The following is a 19,162-nucleotide window of genomic DNA, read 5'->3' as shown; positions in this document are numbered from 1 at the left end:
TCTGTCTTGTGTTCCAAATAAGAACCTCAGACACGCAAACATCATCATCATCATCAGTAGGAGGACTCATAACAAGGAATATGAGTTTGGCAGGCCTTCCCCCTGACGTGCAGCCTTTGTCACCATCTATTATTGCCTCTGGTCCAGCCAGTTTAACTTCATTCTCAATTGCTCCAAATTTTGCTAAACTCCACCTTTAGTAAAGCGCTACTGCGTGTATATAGGAAGGCTTAGTACTTCACTGGCGTTTGGTGGCTTCATTTGGTGCAACGTTCATCTTTACAAAGGACGTTTGTCTGGTGGCGTTCTAAGGTAATGGTATTTAACAATTCTATCATGTCACTATTTACTTGGCAACGATTGCGATAGGCAGGATATAGTATTCCTCTTTATGGCTTGTTTTTAAAATACTTAAATAACTGCAATATCCACACGGCCAACGGTACTTGATGCTGTTTGTGGAATTAAAATCGAAATGACAGATGAGGCAAAGGTTGTAATTATTCAAACACGTTCTTAAAGCATTGAAAGGAACAAGGAAGCTTTGCCAGACAATACTGATACCTTACCTGTGCTTATTATTATTATTATTATTATTATTATGCAAGATTCTGAAATGTGCATGACTTTTTCGGGAGTGTTTTCTACATTTACTTATGTGATGCAGATTTTGGTTTCATCAGATGTTTGTAAGGAACAGTCCTGTACCCATGAGGACCCAGTGATGTCTACTATTAAAATCAAAGACGTGTGGCGGCGTATAGTGGCCTCACTTTTCATCAAAATTATTGAGAGTACGATACTTCAGAAATCATCAGAAATCACTGCGCTTTTGCCAACAAATGCGGTAATTAAGTGTCTCTCTGACAGCTTGAAAGAACTTGAGCTGGTTCAGCAACATTTACTGGAGTATGTTAATGACAGGTTGCACTTATATTCAATATGAGATCATTGTTTATTAAGAAATCACAATATGGATTTGACAAATGACTGGTTAAAAATGACTGATTTAAGGAATTTCCAACCTCTCCCAAAGGACTTTTCTACTGCTTTTTTTTACCAGGAAATGTAAAATGATGAGATCCAGAACGGAAATGTGTTACGTTGGCAGCAGCCACATACGTGCTTTGACGCATGTCACAAATACCGACACGTCGCAAATGTCTACAAGATAGTAATTAAGTATGGCAGTGGCTCTTCATCTCCAACTCTGAAGCTCTTCTCATCTTCTCATCTACCAACACAATGCATGAAAGTATGCAGCTGTGACTTTTCAAATGATCTTAAATGATAAAGGATCTTCACCATATATGAATTTAAAGGTAAAGCACCTATTAATTAAGGCTGAGCAATGCTGCTAAGTTACGTCAAGTGAGATATACAAAATTGTTTTATTAAACAGGACAAAATAGTACATTTTAGCACAACTAATAAAATAGGCCTACATTTTTAAAAATGTTTAAATTAACATTACATAAAATAAAGCATAATTAAATACATAAATCAGTAAGAATAGAACAAGTTGGAACATTAAACAACAACAAGTAGATAAATAGTGGAGAAAATGACATTGCACAATGCCATTAATCACCAATACTGACACTTTCTACTTGATTTTTTAATTTTTTGTTTAATCATTCAATCATTTTGTGGTGCATGACATACCCGTGACCCTCGTGAGAACACGCAGTACCGTGAAAAAGTGTCCTTTGCATGTTTGTCACAGATTGAAATATGAGTCCATGACAACCCAACTGAACACAAAATGCAGTTTTGAAATGAAAATGTTATTATTAAGGGAGAAAATACAAATCCAAACCTACACGGTCCGGTGTGGAAAAGTGATGGCCCCCGAAACCAACCTAAAGTGGTTGGGCCACCCTGAGCAGCAACTACAAAAGTGTTTGCAATAACTTGGAGGAACTTTGGCTCGATCATCTTTGCAGAATTGTTGCAATTCCGCCACATTGGAGGGTTTTCCCGCACGAACCGCCTTTTGATAGACAGCAGAATCCATGCTTCCATTTATCACATCAAGTCTTCCAGGTTCTGAAGCAGAGATACGGCCCCAGACCATCACACTACCACCACCGTATTTCACTCTTGGTATTATGTTCTTTTTCTGAAATGCAAAACCTTTGTCTTGTCGGAGTATTAGACCAAAGAACTCAACCTGTTTTGTCTCAGATGACACGTTCAAATGCTCATATGGTGCTGGTAATTATTTGTTTTTTTGTATGCCCCCCCCCCCCCCCCCCCCATGTGACAAACTGTCTTATACAACATTTCACCATTTTCAACTCACATCATTTACTACGCAACACACAGTACATTGTTACCTTAAGAAGTAATAAGTAGCTGTTATCTCACCTCCAGTCTTGTCGTTCATCAACACGCCTGTCAGCCCCCCCATCTTGAACATTTCTCCTCCATCCTTGTGTGGACTATTCAATTTTGTGACCGACAAAATGTTTGCTCTGTTTTCCAGAGGTGTAACATTGGCGTATGAACAAGGAGCCGAGATGGTGGACAGACTGAGACTGACAATCGTGTTGCACGGCCTGGCTCTGCTCTTCTTTGGGCCGGCCAGCGAGGCCTCTTCTCTGGGACTGACGGTCCACGTGGAGCCACTGGAGAGTGATGGAGGACATTCGGTGGGCAACATCACCTTTCTAAGTCCTTTCTTTCATCTTTCTGTTATCAACAGCAGTTTATTACGTGCGGTGGTTAAGCGGTTGACATTGGTTCCACGGTGCTAGTGGGATGTGGGTGTAGTTCTGATTGTCTATGCATAAGATTCATGCATTATATAATGACAAATGAGGACATTTGACCACAAAAAAAACTAAATCTGAATCCAACATCATTTTTGCAAAATCCAGCAAAAAGCCAATACTACTACATACTACGTACTATGTACTACTACAAAATAGGAGTAAAAAGGAAACCCATTTTTTCTTCTGCTTTGGTTTTTGCAGGTGCGGGCTTATTTCACCGCCATTGCCTCCACCCCGTGCCCCCCCCTCACTGGGGTGTGCACTGAAGGAGTAAACTGCACCCTTTACAAATCCCATGCCCCTGTCAGTGGGTCCATGCCCACCCCGGGCTGGTGTGTCCGCCAGTGGCAGAAAGTGGTTCCCAGTAACTACAATGGAACCTTCACTTTGAAGTATGTTGCAGAATATTTCCTATTTGCCTGCTTTTTCATTGGAGTGTCAAACTATTCACTGAATAAGACACTTCTTTTGATGTGGTTATCATTCAAAGCTGACATCCTTTCATTCTGTGGTCTTTCCCTTGCAGCGCCACCACTAGTTTTTATGTGTCCATGCATGCGGGGCCACACGTGCGAGCCAATTCTGGGAAACTCAACCACCCTGCTTTTGTTGCGCTGCCTCCTCCTCTAAGGTAAGGTACAAAATGGAGACAATGGTGATAGATGGTCAACATCTATTTCAACTGGCCTGGGAAGTGGTACGAGATCTCGTTCAGGGGATCCCAAACCTTTTACAGTCCACATACCCCTTCAGACATGACCCCGAGGTTTGACATGAGCACTGATGAATCGAGAAGTTCTCGTGTTGGTATCCTGCAATTTGCATCCGTTTCGTTTGAATAGACTTCGTTTAAGCTTCGCTTTTTGGTCCACTCAGGATGGCAAAATCATTCATTCATTCATTTTTTAAGTTTCTTGCCTGCATTTCCTGTCTTTATGTTTCCTGCATTTTGCTCTGTGAAGCATGACTCCATGACGCCACTACCAGAGCACTGATATGGTGCACCACAGGCATACACGTTATATCCATATACCGTATATGGTAATGGTAATGGTAATGGTAATGGTAATGGTTTTATTTCATTTGAACATGCATCAGATTACAATTGAGTGCATCCCATAATCAGTTCCCAGTTCCACATGTCCAAAAGGAGTAGGAAGAAGCAAAGCTTATTAAATTCAAAATTAAAAAAAAATAATAATAAAACCTTAAACTGTATTATGGAAAGCAGGAAGTGAACAAATGTCACAGTTACTGATTGTACCCCTCCATCTGGTATTTTTTATTTTTTATTTTTTTAATTTTATTTTATTTTATTTATTTATTTATTTATTTATTTATTTATTTATTTATTTATTTATTTATTTTTTTTTTGATTTTTTTTAATTTTTTGTCCCGTACCTCGTAGGAGGTGATATGAGCATCCAATGCCATAATGGGTACCATAGTGCATGTCAATATAGTGATATATATAGCACATCATGACTGGTTCAAGACTCTTCATCCTTGTATTTAGCAAACATCAACTGCTTGTATTGTTTCTTGAATTGGCTCATCGTTGTGCATTGTTTGATTTCCTTACTCAATCCATTCCATAGTTTGATTATATCCATATACCATATACTATACGATAAAAACTGAGGACAAAAAATAAATATAACATACTTAAATAGTGAATGCTTGCAAATAGAAATCATTAAACCATTCATTCATTCATTCATTTATTTTCTACCGTTTATCCTCACGAGGGTTGCGGTGGTGCTGGAGCCTATCCCAGCTGTCTTGGGGCGAGAGGCGGGGTACACCCTGGACTGGTGGCCAGCCAATCACAGGGCACATATAGACAAACAACCATTCACACTCACATTCATACCTATGGACAATTTGGAGTGGCCAATTAACCTAGCATGTTTTTGGAATGTGGGAGGAAACCGGAGTACCCGGAGAAAACCCACGCATGCACAGGGTTCAGCGTTCGGCGTTCAGGCACACTTGCAATTTTGAGTGTTGGGCGCTAATTGTTTTTCATTTTTGTATTTCATTGTACCCCCTGTGGAAATTGATGTACCCCACTTTGGGAACCGCTGGTCTACAGGTTTTACAAGCTGAGCGGGCAAGAAGAGAGGGTGAAACGTTGGAGCAAATGGGAGCTGATAATAATAATGTTGCTATAGATTGTTTATATGCAGGTCACAGCATGTAAATAGAGCGTTGTTGCCATTTTTTTATTATGTTTTTTTTAGAGGACATAATAGGCAAAATAGGTGAATCCCAATGACTTACATTGGGAGTGGAGCAGCACAAGGCAGCTTTTTACAACACACAGAAAACGGAAACATTTATTGCAATTGAACAGAAAAGTAGCAGTACCTTTAAGAAGTTGTAACCTTAATGTTAATACTCGAAAAAAAAATAAAATTGTAAATGCTGTTTAACATCAGCAGCAAATGACTCTTCCACTGAATGTCGACACTGCAGTTCCTATTTTCATTCATTCTCTCCTTGTCATGAAAGTCAGAATTTCAGTCACATGACTCTTATTGTCTTATTGTCTTATGGACGCAGGGCCCATGCCAACTGCCCTCACCACTTCCCCCTGTCAGTCAAAGACCTGGATGGAGACAAGGTGCGATGCCGCTTTGCTCAGGAAGATCGAGGGGAGTGCTTCAACTGCACCCCACACTCCTTTATCGAGTTGTATGAGGTCAGTCCGACTTAAATGCTGCCGTGCCCCGCTTTTACTCATGTTTGAACTGTGTATTAACCAATGAATCTTGTATTTTAACGTATCTTTTACTCTCTTTACTTGTTTTTATTCAACTCAATTTTTCTGTGTGAAGTGTCTTTGAGTATTTTGAAAAGCGCTAAAATGTATTATTATTATTATTATTAAATGTTACACCAGTTTCCAAGTTGAGCACAAGTATAGTTGCACCGTTACCCTTTGCCATTAGCGGTAGACTTCTGTGGTGGCATCACACACCAACAAAAAGACAAAAAAAAGCAAGCACAACTTGGTGTGCAACATGATGGTTTGAACTTTTGCATATGTATATATGTATATATGTATATGTATATGTATATCAGGGGTGCTCATTAAGTCGATCGCGATCTACCGGTCGATCACGGAGGTGGTACTGGTCGATCGCTGGTCGATCGCGGCGTGACATGAAAAAAATATCATCCTAGCATCAATGCCGTCACTTGATTGATATACAGGGCAGCCATTCAGATGACAACTGAATGTTGCCCTTCGGGCGACCAATCAAATCAAACAACGTCTCTAAGTGCAGCAGAACTTACGATGTCAGCCTATCATCCATCCCCGTTACTTGATTGACATACAGGACAACCAGTCAGATGACAACTGAATTTTGACCTTTAGGTCACCGCTCATGCGTAAACAACGATGCAAAGTGCTAAGCTAGTCGGCGAATTGCATTAGATTTTAAGCCCTCGCTAAAGTTTATGGTCACTAAAATGAGTGAAGGAGCTGGACCAAGTAAAAAGGCAAAAACATATCACTTCCATACGGAATGGGAGGTGGACTTTTTTTCACAATGTCTTTTTCGAAGTGCGTTTGCCTCATATGCCATTCTACCATCGCAGTACCAAAGAAGGGAAATGTGGAGTAATGTGGAGGTAATTACAAAAAATGTTAATAGTTAATTATGTGTGTTTTGCAATATTGGCTCATTTGGTTATGTAAGGTACATCAACATACATTGTACGTACAAATAATCCTCAATACATTTGAAAATAAATAGATGTTTTGCATTTTTGTAGTGGGTAGATCATTTTGACTCGGTCATTTTAAAAGTAGCTCGCATGCTGAAAAAGTGTGAGCACCCCTGATGTATATGTATATGTATATGTACATGTATATTTTCCCCTGGTTTGAAGTGATGGACTGATTTTAAGTATTAAGTAAGTAAAGAAGTATGTAGAATGTAGTGTAGTCAACCCTTTAGAGGCATACCGCATATGGTATACTTCATTTTCATCACATTTTGAAGTCATCTTACACCACAAATTCCTATCCTTGTTGGAATCCTATCCTATGTTGCCAGGATGCGTGTAAGTTGACGTTTACCGGAGATGCACCAGCGGGACACTACTCCATCTACCTGATGGCAGAGGACTACGTCCCAACTCCTAAGATAAGCCAAAAGGGCAAGAGCCAACCCCTCAGCTCCGTCCCTGTGCACCTGTCCCTCACTGGTGAGTCTGCTGACCAGGTACATCTCTTTAGAAAGCTTCATACATATGCAAAATATCAATATACCCTCATACCCTCATTTCCAGACAGTAAGGAAAGATTCTTTTAAACTTTGACTTTTTTTTTTTTTACAAAAGCCATCTTCATCCTTCTCCTGGGAACTAAAACCACTAAAGTCATCTTCTTCAGCGTCACAATTGAACAGCCTCATAATTCCTATGTCACACATGTTGTCAGTCTCTCTTTTTTTTTGTTGTTGCTCTCTGTTGCTGACAGCATCCCAGTGGAGGAGCTTTTCCTCCAAACCGTTAAACTAACTCTATTGTTTTGTTGTTGTCTTCGTCTCCAGTGGAGGAGGCGTCTCCCAGTTGCACAAATGAGGTTTTGGCCACAGGGAAGACCCCCAAAGAACACTATACGTTTTCTGTCCTGCCATACGAGGAGGTGAAATTTGAGGTGGAGTTCATGTCACAAACACAGAGGTGCGTCTTTCAGGACATATTATTTTTCTATGTGGAGAATTTTGAAGCTGTTTATACAGTCAGATGGGTAAAAGCAGATGGAAGTAGATGGATCCAAGATCCGGAGCTAATATATTAGTAATGAAGTATTAGCTCATATCGGTTTGTTTGGTAACTTTCATCCTTTGTGCTGTTCATAATTGTGATGTTGCCAGCATTATTTCAGAGGAATGACAGCAACTGAAGTATTTGAGGGACGTAATTGTTAAATTGCAGTATCAGTGGACATCGGTATTGAAGAAATGAAGGGTGAGACAATATCAGTATATTAGAGACGGGTAAAAAACCAATAGCGAGCTATGTCTGAAACGTAGTGTATTCGGTTTCAAGTCAGCCATCTTTGGTTGTCTCCATGCGGCCTCTTCAAACGTCACACTCAAAATTCTTGTGTCATAAGATCGCCTTAAGGTGACAGCGTTCCCAAATGTCACACGCCTCACCCTTACAAGTATGCACAAAATGACACGGTGGAATGAAAAAAGTAATATTCGTGGCATGTAGACAATAAACTCCATCTGTTGGCTGTCAGAGATGACGCACATGACAAATCTTGTTGGGTTCCTGCTCATGGAAACATTTCACGTTCTTTCAACTAATCGGCCGACATGCCGCACTTCCTTTGCAGTGTTTCAGAGATTGACGTCGTTGGCCAACCTGGGCTCATCAAGTATGGCTTCGATTCAACCGGCGCTGTGTCGCACATGTCCGTGTCCTGGGTCCGTTCAGAGAACAATCTGGCCCACCTTCTGCCAGTCTGCTTTGTGGCCAACACCATGAGGTACGTCAGTCAACTGCACATTCAGTCAATTAGTTTCCAAAGAAAACACGTATGACTCGTCAAAGGTTGTTATTCGTTTATTAACGTATCATAGTTCCACTGTTAGAAACCCCACAATTGTTACGCGTTAAATGAAGAAAATTAGTGATGAGTACCTCGAGATGAGGGGTCTCAAACTCAATTTACCTGGGGGCCACTGGAGCTAGGGTCTGGGCAAGGCTGGCCCGCATCAGGTTTTCCAAAAAAAAACAAAAAAAACGCATTTATTAAAAACAGAAAAATATACAAACTTTTTCAGTGCTTTGGTTCCGATTTTCTACAATAAAAGCTCTGATAAAACATTCCACTGTTCTCAAATATCTTCATTTTTATTTTTCTGCACAAAGTGAGATGAAAAATAAATAAACAAATCAAGAATAAAGAAAATCAATCAGTAATAAATAAATATAATAATAATAAAACGGCAAATAAAAACTTAAGAAACCACATATAGTTGGTGGGTAGACAAATTATTTTTTTCAGATTAAAATGAACAAAGCATTATTAGAGCCCTGTAGACATGACAAAACACGACTATAGTCACATTTATACTCTTTTTATTTACGACATATTGCGCAACTGCAGGGTCTTGAGACACATGCTAACTCGCAAACTAGAGAGCTAGCCACCTAAACGGTAGCCTTCAAGTTATTTCCTTTAAACTTAAATAGCCAAAAACGTACCACTTCCACACGGATAGGGAGGATAACTATTAACAGTTATTTAACCTTTAACATGAACATTAATCAAACGTAATAATTTTTTCTGGGTACATGATACCATACAGCATCCATATCAAACTTGCGCGGGCCGCACTAACATTAAACTTTCATATCAAGGCAGGGGCCTCAAACTAGTGTCCTGCGGGCCACATTCGTTGTTTGGCATTCTGGTCTTATACTGTAGAATATACAGTACATTATGGTAACTTAAACAGGAAGTGGTTTCATGGTGCTACCTGCAGGGGGAAATAGTGAGCAGGAGAGTCAAGTCAAGTCACCCAACATTTTCCAACAGGAAAACGCTTTTGCAAGACATGGTGTGTGACTATATTAGTGTATACTGGTGTGACTATAGTAGTGTATACTGTACAGTCATCCCTCACTTCAAACATTGGAGTTCAGTTCAAAAAGTAATTACAAAGTAATTCATATCAGTAATGTCATATTTTGTGATTGACTCTGGCCTATGATTAGTCAAAAAATGCACATTTAAGCAAATGTTACGTATTATTGACCTAAATTAAGCCTTTCCATGCAGAAAAAGTAATATACAAATAAAGTGTAAGGCCATAGAATACTCAATAATAATAATCATCATCATCTTCACAATACCACAGCAAAAACTCTACTCTGAATCCCCAACATCACTTCCGCATCCGCAAGACAACTATTGAAACAATCTTCCTTGTGTCTTAAATGCTTTATTTTCTCTGATTATTTCTACCATATGGAATAATATGAGTGTAGAAGTGACTATAGTTGTGTTATTTCATGTCGACAGAGCTCTAATAAACAGGTTGTCCATGCTCAAACTCCAAAAATATTGTATTTATTAATACTTAATCTGGTCCCACTTTACCGTGTGGTACACAAAACTACAGTAGTTACTGAGGAAATATGGCACATTCATTGGCAGTAGCTACTGAGGAATTCATGAGGAACTAACGAGCAGTGGTTAGGGTTAGGTAGGTTCATTCTTAAGATAACTTCATTAACTACTGTGATTTTGTGTACTTTAAGTCTCACAGGGAATTAATAGGAGCTTTTTTGTTTGTTTGTGTAATATACAGTGCAAAGATAACTGGCAAATTTCATAAGTATAGAGCCCACATATGAGTCTGGCATGATCTTGCACAATATCATTTCGAGCCTTTATTCTTGTCACTTATACAGAAGTACAAGCGAAGTAGCGCAATCATCCGTCCACACATTTACAATATTCTATTTATGCCAAAATCAAAGAAAAGTGAAGCCAAGTCATGAAAATAGTTGTTTGCGGCAGACCAACCTGAATGGAATTATCAGAATGAACCGAGGAAAAGATACACACACAAACACAAGACACTTTTGGAGAGCTTGCATGATAAATGTTGCAAAGTCTCATTTGCACTTCTTGTCTTTCCAGTTTGCAGTCGGAGCCCAGATGCGTGTGGTTGTACCAAAGTAAGACTCCTTCCAAATATCAAAAGAATGCCAGTTTACAAACAAAAAGAGACACTGAACTATTCAAAGCTTTCTTTCTCAATAATTACAGGAGAAATGAAGACCCTGCCTGCCGGAACAGGTTCTTAAAACATGATTATTATTATTATTATTATTTTACGTTGTGTTTCTAGTTGAGTTGTGGCAGTGTTGCTATTTGCGTGTGTGTGTTGTCGTACGCCTGCAGAGCTGATGTGTAATAAGACGGAGATGACACTGGTCCTTCCTGTTGCATCACTGAGCAACATCAACCTGGCTGAACTCCAGCTGAATAGCGCCTCCTGTCCTGTCACCTACAACGACACTCACCTCACTGCACGCATCTCCCTGGACGGCTGCGGTACCAAGGCGGTGGTAAAAGCTTCAATTTCTTCCTATGGATGGATGGACGGATGGATGAACTTATTATAATACACAAGCAATTGAAGGACAAAAGCCATGCTATTTGCTAGGCTAGGATTTTAAGATTCTCTTACTGCTTTTTAAACGTCTTAAATGGCACCTTCTTATTTAGCTATTTAGCTCTGGCCTTTTAACAATAGCAAAACCCAGAACAAAAACCCACGGTGAGGCAGCATTTAGCCACTATGGCCCCCACCTGTGGAACAGCCTGCCGGAGAGCCTCAGGACTGCAGAGACTGTTGATATTTTTAAAAGAACATTAAAGACACGCCTTTTTAATCAGGCTTTTAACTCATATTTGAAACTTTTTTATCTTTTTAGTTCTATTTTATGCTCTTAGTCTTAGTCTGTGTCGGGTCTGCTGAGGGGATGCCGTGTTTGGGTCCCTTCGACCCGGCTGGCTGTGGGTTCCTCCCTATGATGTGGGGGTCCGCCCGTCTGTCGGAGTCGGGGGGCCTGGGTGCTGGTCCCCCGATGGAACGGCCTGCGGGTCCTCCCAGTGTGGACGGCCCCAAAGGTGCCGTTTCCTTGATCCTCAGTGCCATGCCATGTGTGTGTGTGCGTGTGTGTGTGTGGGGGGGGCGTCTAGTATGGAGGGCGGGTGGGAGGGGCTTTCGTTGTAATTGTTTTTCTTTTTAATTGTAGTAATTGTTTTTAATTCTGTAAAGCACTTTGTGTTGCATGTCCTTGCAGGAAAAGTGCTCTACAAATAAAGTTGATTTGATTTTGATTTGATTTAGGCTAATTTTAAAGCTAATACACGTCCATCTAATATCTCATATTAATGAACAGATGTGTTGCATAATGTTTCTGAGTGAGGGCAACCAGGTAGCGCCAAATGTATCTGTGGCGGTTCAAATGTAATTGTGGCGGGCCGCCACAAATGATTGAACTCATACAAATGATTTGATGTCATTGTAAGCATAACATTCATTCATTCATTCATTTTCTACCGCTTTTCCTCACGAGGGTCGCGGGGGTGCTGGAACCTATCCCAGCTGTCTTCGGGCGTAAGGCTGGGTACACCCTGGACTGGTGGCCAGCCAATCACAGGGTACATATAGACAAACAACCATTCACACTCACATTCATACCTATGGACAATTTGGAGTGGCCAATTAACCTAGCATGTTTTTGGAATGTGGGAGGAAACCGGAGTACCCGGAGAAAACCCACACATGCACGGGGAGAACATGCAAACTCCACACAGAGTTGCCCGAGGGTGGGATTGAACCCTGGTCTCCTAGCTGTGAGGTCTGTGCGCTAACCCCTAGACCACCGTGCCCTGTAAGCATAACATAACATACTATAATATACATTCATACTTTCATGCTTTAAATGCAGACAGAAGTAAGGCAGTGGTAAGACGTGATGCGGGGTCAAAGTTCATAATGGCAGCTGGCGTTATTGTGAGGAAGGTCACTTCCCAAACCAGAAATAGTCTCACCCTCACCTGTTTTGCAGCAAACTGGCAACGAGCTGGTTTACACCAACACCTTGAAAAGCGTCCGACCTTTCTCCATGATCAGTCGCCACCCCTCCCTGATCCTCCCGCTGGCCTGCCGTATTCCCGGAATCCAAGCCAGGGGTCCAAATTTCAACATCACGGTTCCCACAACGACCTTCGACAATGATGGCATTTGGATAGAATTCCACTTACCAGGAGAGGGGCCGCTGTCAAGGGTCACAAGCAACCCGGTGTACCGTCCTATTGGTCTTATACCGAGACGGCTACGGCGGGAAGCAGCACGGGGTCATCATATCCATTCTCGCCAAGCAGCCGTTGGGTCCAGGCTGGAAAAGCTGGACCTCCATGTGTTGACCAACACGACTATGAATCGAGTTGAAATGATTATGAAAAGCTGCATGGCATCCGAGAAGGAAGACATGGCTGACAGCAGCGTCATTCTGGAGGAAGGGTCGGTAACGCCTCACATCCATGATGCAATACTCTGGTATCACAGCTCGAGTGAGACATCTCCTCTACGTTTGTCTTTATAGATGCTCAGCTTCCAACACCACAGTGGAGATCGTCACAGGACAGAGCAATGCTTCCATCTTTCGCATTGATTTGTCCTCCCTGAACACACAAGGAACAACGGTCAGTACTTTTGGTTTGGAGCTTGGCTTCGTCTTTTTTACTGGCTATTCTTAGAGCATACGGCATAGTAAGCAATATAGCTTGTTGACCAACGGGGGATTCCTGTCAACAATTGAAAATTATGGACATTTTCCCTAAAATAACATCAATTCTGGTCATTGTTTTGTTTGTTTTGCTTAGTTTTATTTTATCTTTACTGGCAATCTTCCTTTATTCTTATTCTTTTAATCGGCTATCGGATGTGTTACGCCGATGTTGCCTAATTGTTGCCGAGCGGACCGCACAAATAATTTGAGAGGGTTTTTTTGTTTTTTCCAAGAAAGTTAAACTACGGTAAACTGTTAAAACGGGAACCCACCGGGAAAGAACGTCAAAATACGGTAGATTCTGGTGAAAACGGGAGGGTTGAAAGGCATTCATTCATTCATTCATTTTCTACCGCTTTTCCTTATGAGGGTTGCGGGGGTGCTGGAGCCTACCCCAGCTGTCTTCAGGTGTGAGGCGGGGTACACCCTGGACTGGTGGCCAGCCAATCACAGGGCACATATGTATAGACAAACAACCATTCACACTCACATTCATACCTATGGACAATTTGGAGTGGCCAATTAACCTAGCATGTTTTTGGAATGTGGGAGGAAACCGGAGTACCCGGAGAAAACCCACGCATGCACGGGGAGAACATGCAAACTCCACACAGAGATGGCCGAGGGTGGATTTGAACTCAGGTCTCCTAGCAGTGTGGCCTGCACGCTAACCACTCGTCACCGTGCAGCCAGTTGAAAGGCATTTTTCACATAAAACCTGAAATATAGCGGCACGGTGTTCTAGTGGTTAGCGCACAGATATAAAATATAAAATATAAAACTAAACCTTAAATGAATAATTATGATAATAATAATTAGGGCTCAGGATCCATTTATAGTAGAACCAGAATGCAACACTGATTTTGACATTTATCCAAAATACAATTCCTCTGGACATCAAGGGAATTTGGGGCTTGGTATTTCAGGATCACGTCATGTTTGTCACTAGGCAAACATTTTCAGGATGAAACGAGTATCTTGTCGTTTCAATGCCCTGAAGTATTTTTATGAAACGGTAAAAAGGGACAACACCTGCATTATATTCAGAGTCGCTGTTTATTATCCTCCATGAAGCAGGAAGAGACAGACAGACAAAGAAATATAATCACACTCCACAATTGTTCAGCTTGAGTTGCTTTACTTTTATATGGTCATTGAAGTTTTGGATGAAAACCTGACCAGAAGCGTTGTCTCCTGTCCCACAGATGCACTTCCAGTGTGTTGTCCAGCTGTGTGTCACCTTGCTTCCCTCCGACACCTGCGCAACAGGGTGCTCAAGCACCCGGGTGAAGAGAGCTACCGGCAACGCCTTAACCAAGACATTCACTGTCAATTCAGGACCTGTAAGTCTCGTGGTCACCACGCCAGCTCCAACCGTGGTCCCCGCTTCTGTGGCGACACAACAAACTGCAGCTGCTACAACTGCTGCAGTCGTAGCCGCGACCTCCAGCGGTAAGCCTCAGCCGACTGAATCCTTCTTGAGCTTAGCTTTCACCATTTGCTTGTGGTCATGAAGGTCACGCCCACGATAAGCGGGCGGGCATCTGCTGTACATTTACAACTTCTCATATAGTATGTTCTTCTCATCGTGTTAAGAAGGTGTCCAAAGTCAAGCATTCCTTTCTCCTCTTCTCCTGCAGCTCCAAAGCAGACTTCTTCCATGGCGCTAGGATTGATCCTCATCACCTCTGGCATGTTTCTTCAGCACATCTTTTTTCACTAAAGAGGTTTTTGCTGAGCTGCCAGAACGGTCTTTACTGGAAAATGTTTTATTCATCTTTCATGTTGCTATCAAATGAAGGCATAGATGCCTGAAATATGTTATTAGATTCATACAATGGAATGAAAATAAATAATACGTACATACTGGTGCATCACAATAAATTTCAGAAAAGTTTATTTCAGTAGTTCAAGCTCTGGCTGCACGGTGAACGAGTTGGCCACACAGCTAGGAGACCCGAGTTCAATTCCACCCTCGGCCATCTCTGTGTGGAGTTTGCATGTTCTCCCCGTGCATGCGTGGGTTTTCTCCGGGTACTCCGGTTTCCTCCCACATTCCAAAAACATGCTAGGTTAATTGGCCACTCCAAATTGTCCATAGGTATGAATGTGAGTGTGAATGGTTGTTTGTCTATGTGTGCCCTGTGATTGGCTGGCCACCAGTCCAGGGTGTACCCCGCCTCTCCTCGCCTGAAGACAGCTGTGATAGGTTCCAGCACACCTGTGACCCTCGTGAGGATAAGCGGTATAGAAAATGGATGGATGCAGAGTTCAAACTCTTACAGTATATTCTATAGTTTCACTACACGCAAAGTCAAATATTCCAAGAATATGTTTCTTCATTTCTTAATAAGCTTAGCTGATGAAAACCCCAAATTCAGTATTGCATAAAATGTGGAAAAATTGTCCAAAAGTTGAATATTGTAAACAGCCGGTTTGTGCTCTAATCAGCACAGCACTGAAAAACAGCCTTTAATAAGTCATTTCGTCAAAAATGAACCTGAAATGAAATAACTTCAGCACCATATTCTAATTTATTGAGATGCCCCTGTATCAGACTAGATGGCGCTGTACTGTAACTAAGAATACAGACCTATTTATGCTTATATGTACACAGTTCAAGATGGGTAGTCGGGTTTGTAGAAAGCAGATAGCTGCTGATTATCTTACATAACATTTGGGAGATACAGTGAAGAAAATAAGTATTTGAACACCCTGCTATTTTGCTATTTCTCCCACTTAGAAATCATGGAGGGGTCTGAAATTTTCATCGTAGGTGCATGTCCACTGTGAGAGAGATAAACTAAAAAGAAAAATCCAGAAATCACAATGCATGATTTTTTTAACAATTTATTTGTGTGATACAGCTGCTAATAAGTATTTGAACACCTGAGAAAATGAATGTTAATATTTGGTACAGTAGCCTTTGTTTGCTATTACAGAGGTCAAACGTTTCCTGTAGTTTTTCACCAGGTTTGCACACACTGCAGGAGGGATCTTGGCCCACTCCTCCACACAGATCTTCTCTAGATCAGTCAGGTTTCTGGGCTGTCGCTGAGAAACACGGAGTTTGAGCTCCCTCCAAAGATTTTCGATTGGGTTCAGGTCTGGAGACTGGCTGGGCCATGCTAGAACCTTGATATGCTTCTTACGGAGCCACTCCTTGGTTTTCCTGGCTGTGTGCTTCGGGTCGTTGTCGTGTTGGAAGACCCAGCCACGACCCATCTTCAATGCTCTGACAGAGGGAAGGAGGTTGTTCCCCAAAATCTCACAATACACGGCCCCAGTCATCCTCTCTTTAATGCAGTGCACTCGTCCTGTCCCATGTGCAGAAAAACACCCCCAAAGCATGATGCTACCACCCCCATGCTTCACAGTAGGGATGGTGTTCTTCGGATTGTACTCTTCATTCTTCTTCCTCCAAACACGCTTATTGGAATTATGACCAAAAAGTTCTATTTTGGTCTCATCTGACCATAAAATTTTCTCCCATGACTCCTCTGTATCATCCAAATGGTCATATGCAAACTTAAGACGGGCCTTGACATGTGCTGGTTTAAGCAGGGGAACCTTTCGTGCCATGCATGATTTCACATCATGACGTCTTAGTGTATTACCTACAGTAACCTTGGAAACGGTGGTCCCAGCTCTTTTCAGGTCATTGACCAAGTCCTGTCGTGTAGTTCTGGGCTGATTCCTCACCTTTCTTAGAATTATTGAGACCCCGCGAGGTGATATCTTGCATGGGGCTCCACTCCGATTGAGATTGACCGTCATGTTTAGCTTCTTCCATTTTCTAATGATAGCTCCAACAGTGGACCTTTTTTCACCAAGCTGCTTGGTAATTGCTCCGTAGCCCTTTCCAGCCTTGTGGAGGTGTACAATTTTGTCTCTGGTGTCTTTGGACAGCTCTTTGGTCTTCGCCATGTTACAAGTTAAAGTCTTACTGATTGTATGGGGTGGACAGGTGTCTTTATGCAGCTAACGACCTCAAACAGGTGCATCTGATTCAGGATGATACATGGAGTGCAGGTGGACTTCTAATGGGCAGACTAACAGGTCTTTCAGGGTCAGAATTCTAGATGATACACAGGTGTTCAAATACTTATTTGCAGCTGTATCACACAAATAAATTGTTAAAAAATCATGCATTGTGATTTCTGGATTTTTCTTTTTAGTTTATCTCTCTCACAGTGGACATGCACCTACGATGAAAATTTCAGACCCCTCCATGATTTCTAAGTGGGAGAAATAGCAAAATAGCAGGGTGTTCAAATACTTATTTTCTTCACTGTATGTTTGATATAAGTTATGTTTTTTATTCCATGGCAAGGATTGTTGTTGACCCCGTGTTGCTCTCAGTACACATTTGTTGACATTTGTTCCACTGCAAAGCCTAACCCAGGGGTGAGTCAACTTTTGACACCAAGTTAACAAAACTGACCGGAGGCCAGACTATATGTTATAATTCATAATCATAATCATCTGTCATGCATGTCATGCAATCAACATGATTAAAGGATGTGTGACATACAATATGAATGATAAAGCATCTAATTAAAGCATCAACAGTTCAACTCAGATTGCACAGATTCAAAAACGCTTGGTGTTAGTTTGCTCACCCCCAGCTTACACCATCCCCATTTTGCTGTTATCTACACTATTTACATTCATTAGAAAGAAAAGAACAACACGACATAACAAAAGATATGAAATGTATGAAATCATCCAGTTGTGCAGAATTTTAGAGTGAGTTTTAACCTGAGGTATGCCTTTTTTCAAATTGGAACTTCCCTCCCCCCCTCAATTTAGTCACTCTTGTTATAAACGGAAATGATGTAATTACGAAAAAGGTAACTACTGTTGAACATTGAAGATCTTGATGTTGACTCATGGTAGTTTTATGTTTGAGACCCTTCCTCTATAATAATACATTATCACTGTGATAAAATATACTAATAAAGCACTTTTGCATCACAGTTTGATGTTTATTGAGCCAATAAGAGCATTAACAAGCTTTTCCAATTTAAAAAAAAGTGGAATATAGGGATGAAAAGAAAAGTTGGTATTTTGGTTATGGGATTAATCATGTTTTTAATCCATTTTAAATTTGAGAAACAATGGACACCTAGTACACAACAAACCATACACAAGGTGGTTCTTGGTTTACAGCGTTCTGTGGTCACAAACGTACTCAATTAACCCTTAGATGCACAAGTGGGTCAAAAATGACCCGGTCAGGTTGTTTTCTTAAAATATCTTCGTAATGAAAAATTATCATTTCATATTCCAGGTATTCCTCAAAAAAACATATTTTTTATATCATGCCGTTCACATTTTTAACTTATCTTTTATATATTTTAAGAATTTTTTGTTTTTGTGTTACTACCCCAACCTTCCATAAGTGGGTCAAAAATGACCCGGTCAGGTTGTTTTCTTGACATATCTTCGTAATGAAAAATTATCATTTCATATTCCAGGTATTCCTCAAAAAAACATATTTTTGATATCATGCCGTTCACATTTTTAACTTATCTTTTATATATTTTAAGAATTTTTTGTTTTTGTGTTACTACCCCAACCTTCCATAAGTGGGTCAAAAATGACCCTGTCACGTTGTTTTCTTGACATATCTTCGTAATGAAAACATTTTATCATTTCATATTCCAGGTATTCCTCAAAAAAACATGTTTTTGATATCATGTCGTTCACATTTTTAACTTACCTTTATGCAACACACAATGGATCCTCACATTTTCTATTGTTGTACGGGGTCATTTTCTTTTTCAAAGATGTTAAAAAGTGACAAATGAAGATGTTTCTAACATGAAATCATTCTTGTGTGATCCTGAATATAATACTAAATATCATACAAGTGATTATTCCTAACCAAAATGGCAAAATTGGCATAAAAACGCATTGATTCTAGTATGGGTCATATTTGACCCACTTATGGAAGAGTGTTTTAATTAAAAACCTAATTTTGGTCCTTAAAGCACGAGACTTACTTTAAAAAAATATGAATAACATCGCTT

General features: G+C 40.7%; 1 protein-coding gene across 2 annotated transcripts; it reads left to right on the top strand.

Moving 5' to 3' along the window:
- The first annotated feature begins 157 nt into the window (after nucleotides 1-157).
- LOC131097689 (uncharacterized) lies at nucleotides 158-15,885 on the top strand. 2 transcript variants are annotated; one of them, XM_058045896.1, is made up of 15 exons: nucleotides 158-312; nucleotides 2,489-2,654; nucleotides 2,979-3,169; nucleotides 3,304-3,408; nucleotides 5,343-5,481; nucleotides 6,848-6,998; nucleotides 7,346-7,478; nucleotides 8,143-8,295; nucleotides 10,462-10,499; nucleotides 10,591-10,620; nucleotides 10,726-10,892; nucleotides 12,405-12,859; nucleotides 12,942-13,041; nucleotides 14,333-14,579; nucleotides 14,768-15,885. In XM_058045896.1, exons 2-15 carry the CDS (start codon nucleotides 2,523-2,525, stop codon nucleotides 14,848-14,850), a joined length of 2,124 nt encoding a protein of 707 aa, XP_057901879.1. In that variant the 5' UTR covers nucleotides 158-312; nucleotides 2,489-2,522; the 3' UTR covers nucleotides 14,851-15,885. The 2 variants fall into 2 exon arrangements, with proteins under 2 accessions (XP_057901879.1, XP_057901880.1); XM_058045897.1 differs by lacking the exons at nucleotides 158-312; nucleotides 2,489-2,654; nucleotides 2,979-3,169; nucleotides 3,304-3,408; nucleotides 5,343-5,481 and adding an exon at nucleotides 5,968-6,419 and having other exon boundaries at nucleotides 14,768-15,883.
- The last annotated feature ends 3,277 nt before the right edge of the window (nucleotides 15,886-19,162 follow it).

This window comes from Doryrhamphus excisus, chromosome 1 (genome assembly GCF_030265055.1).
Source record: "Doryrhamphus excisus isolate RoL2022-K1 chromosome 1, RoL_Dexc_1.0, whole genome shotgun sequence".
Taxonomy (NCBI): Eukaryota; Metazoa; Chordata; class Actinopteri; order Syngnathiformes; family Syngnathidae; genus Doryrhamphus; species Doryrhamphus excisus.
Note: the sequence above shows the minus strand (reverse complement) of the source record. Positions and strands in the feature narration are given on the sequence as shown.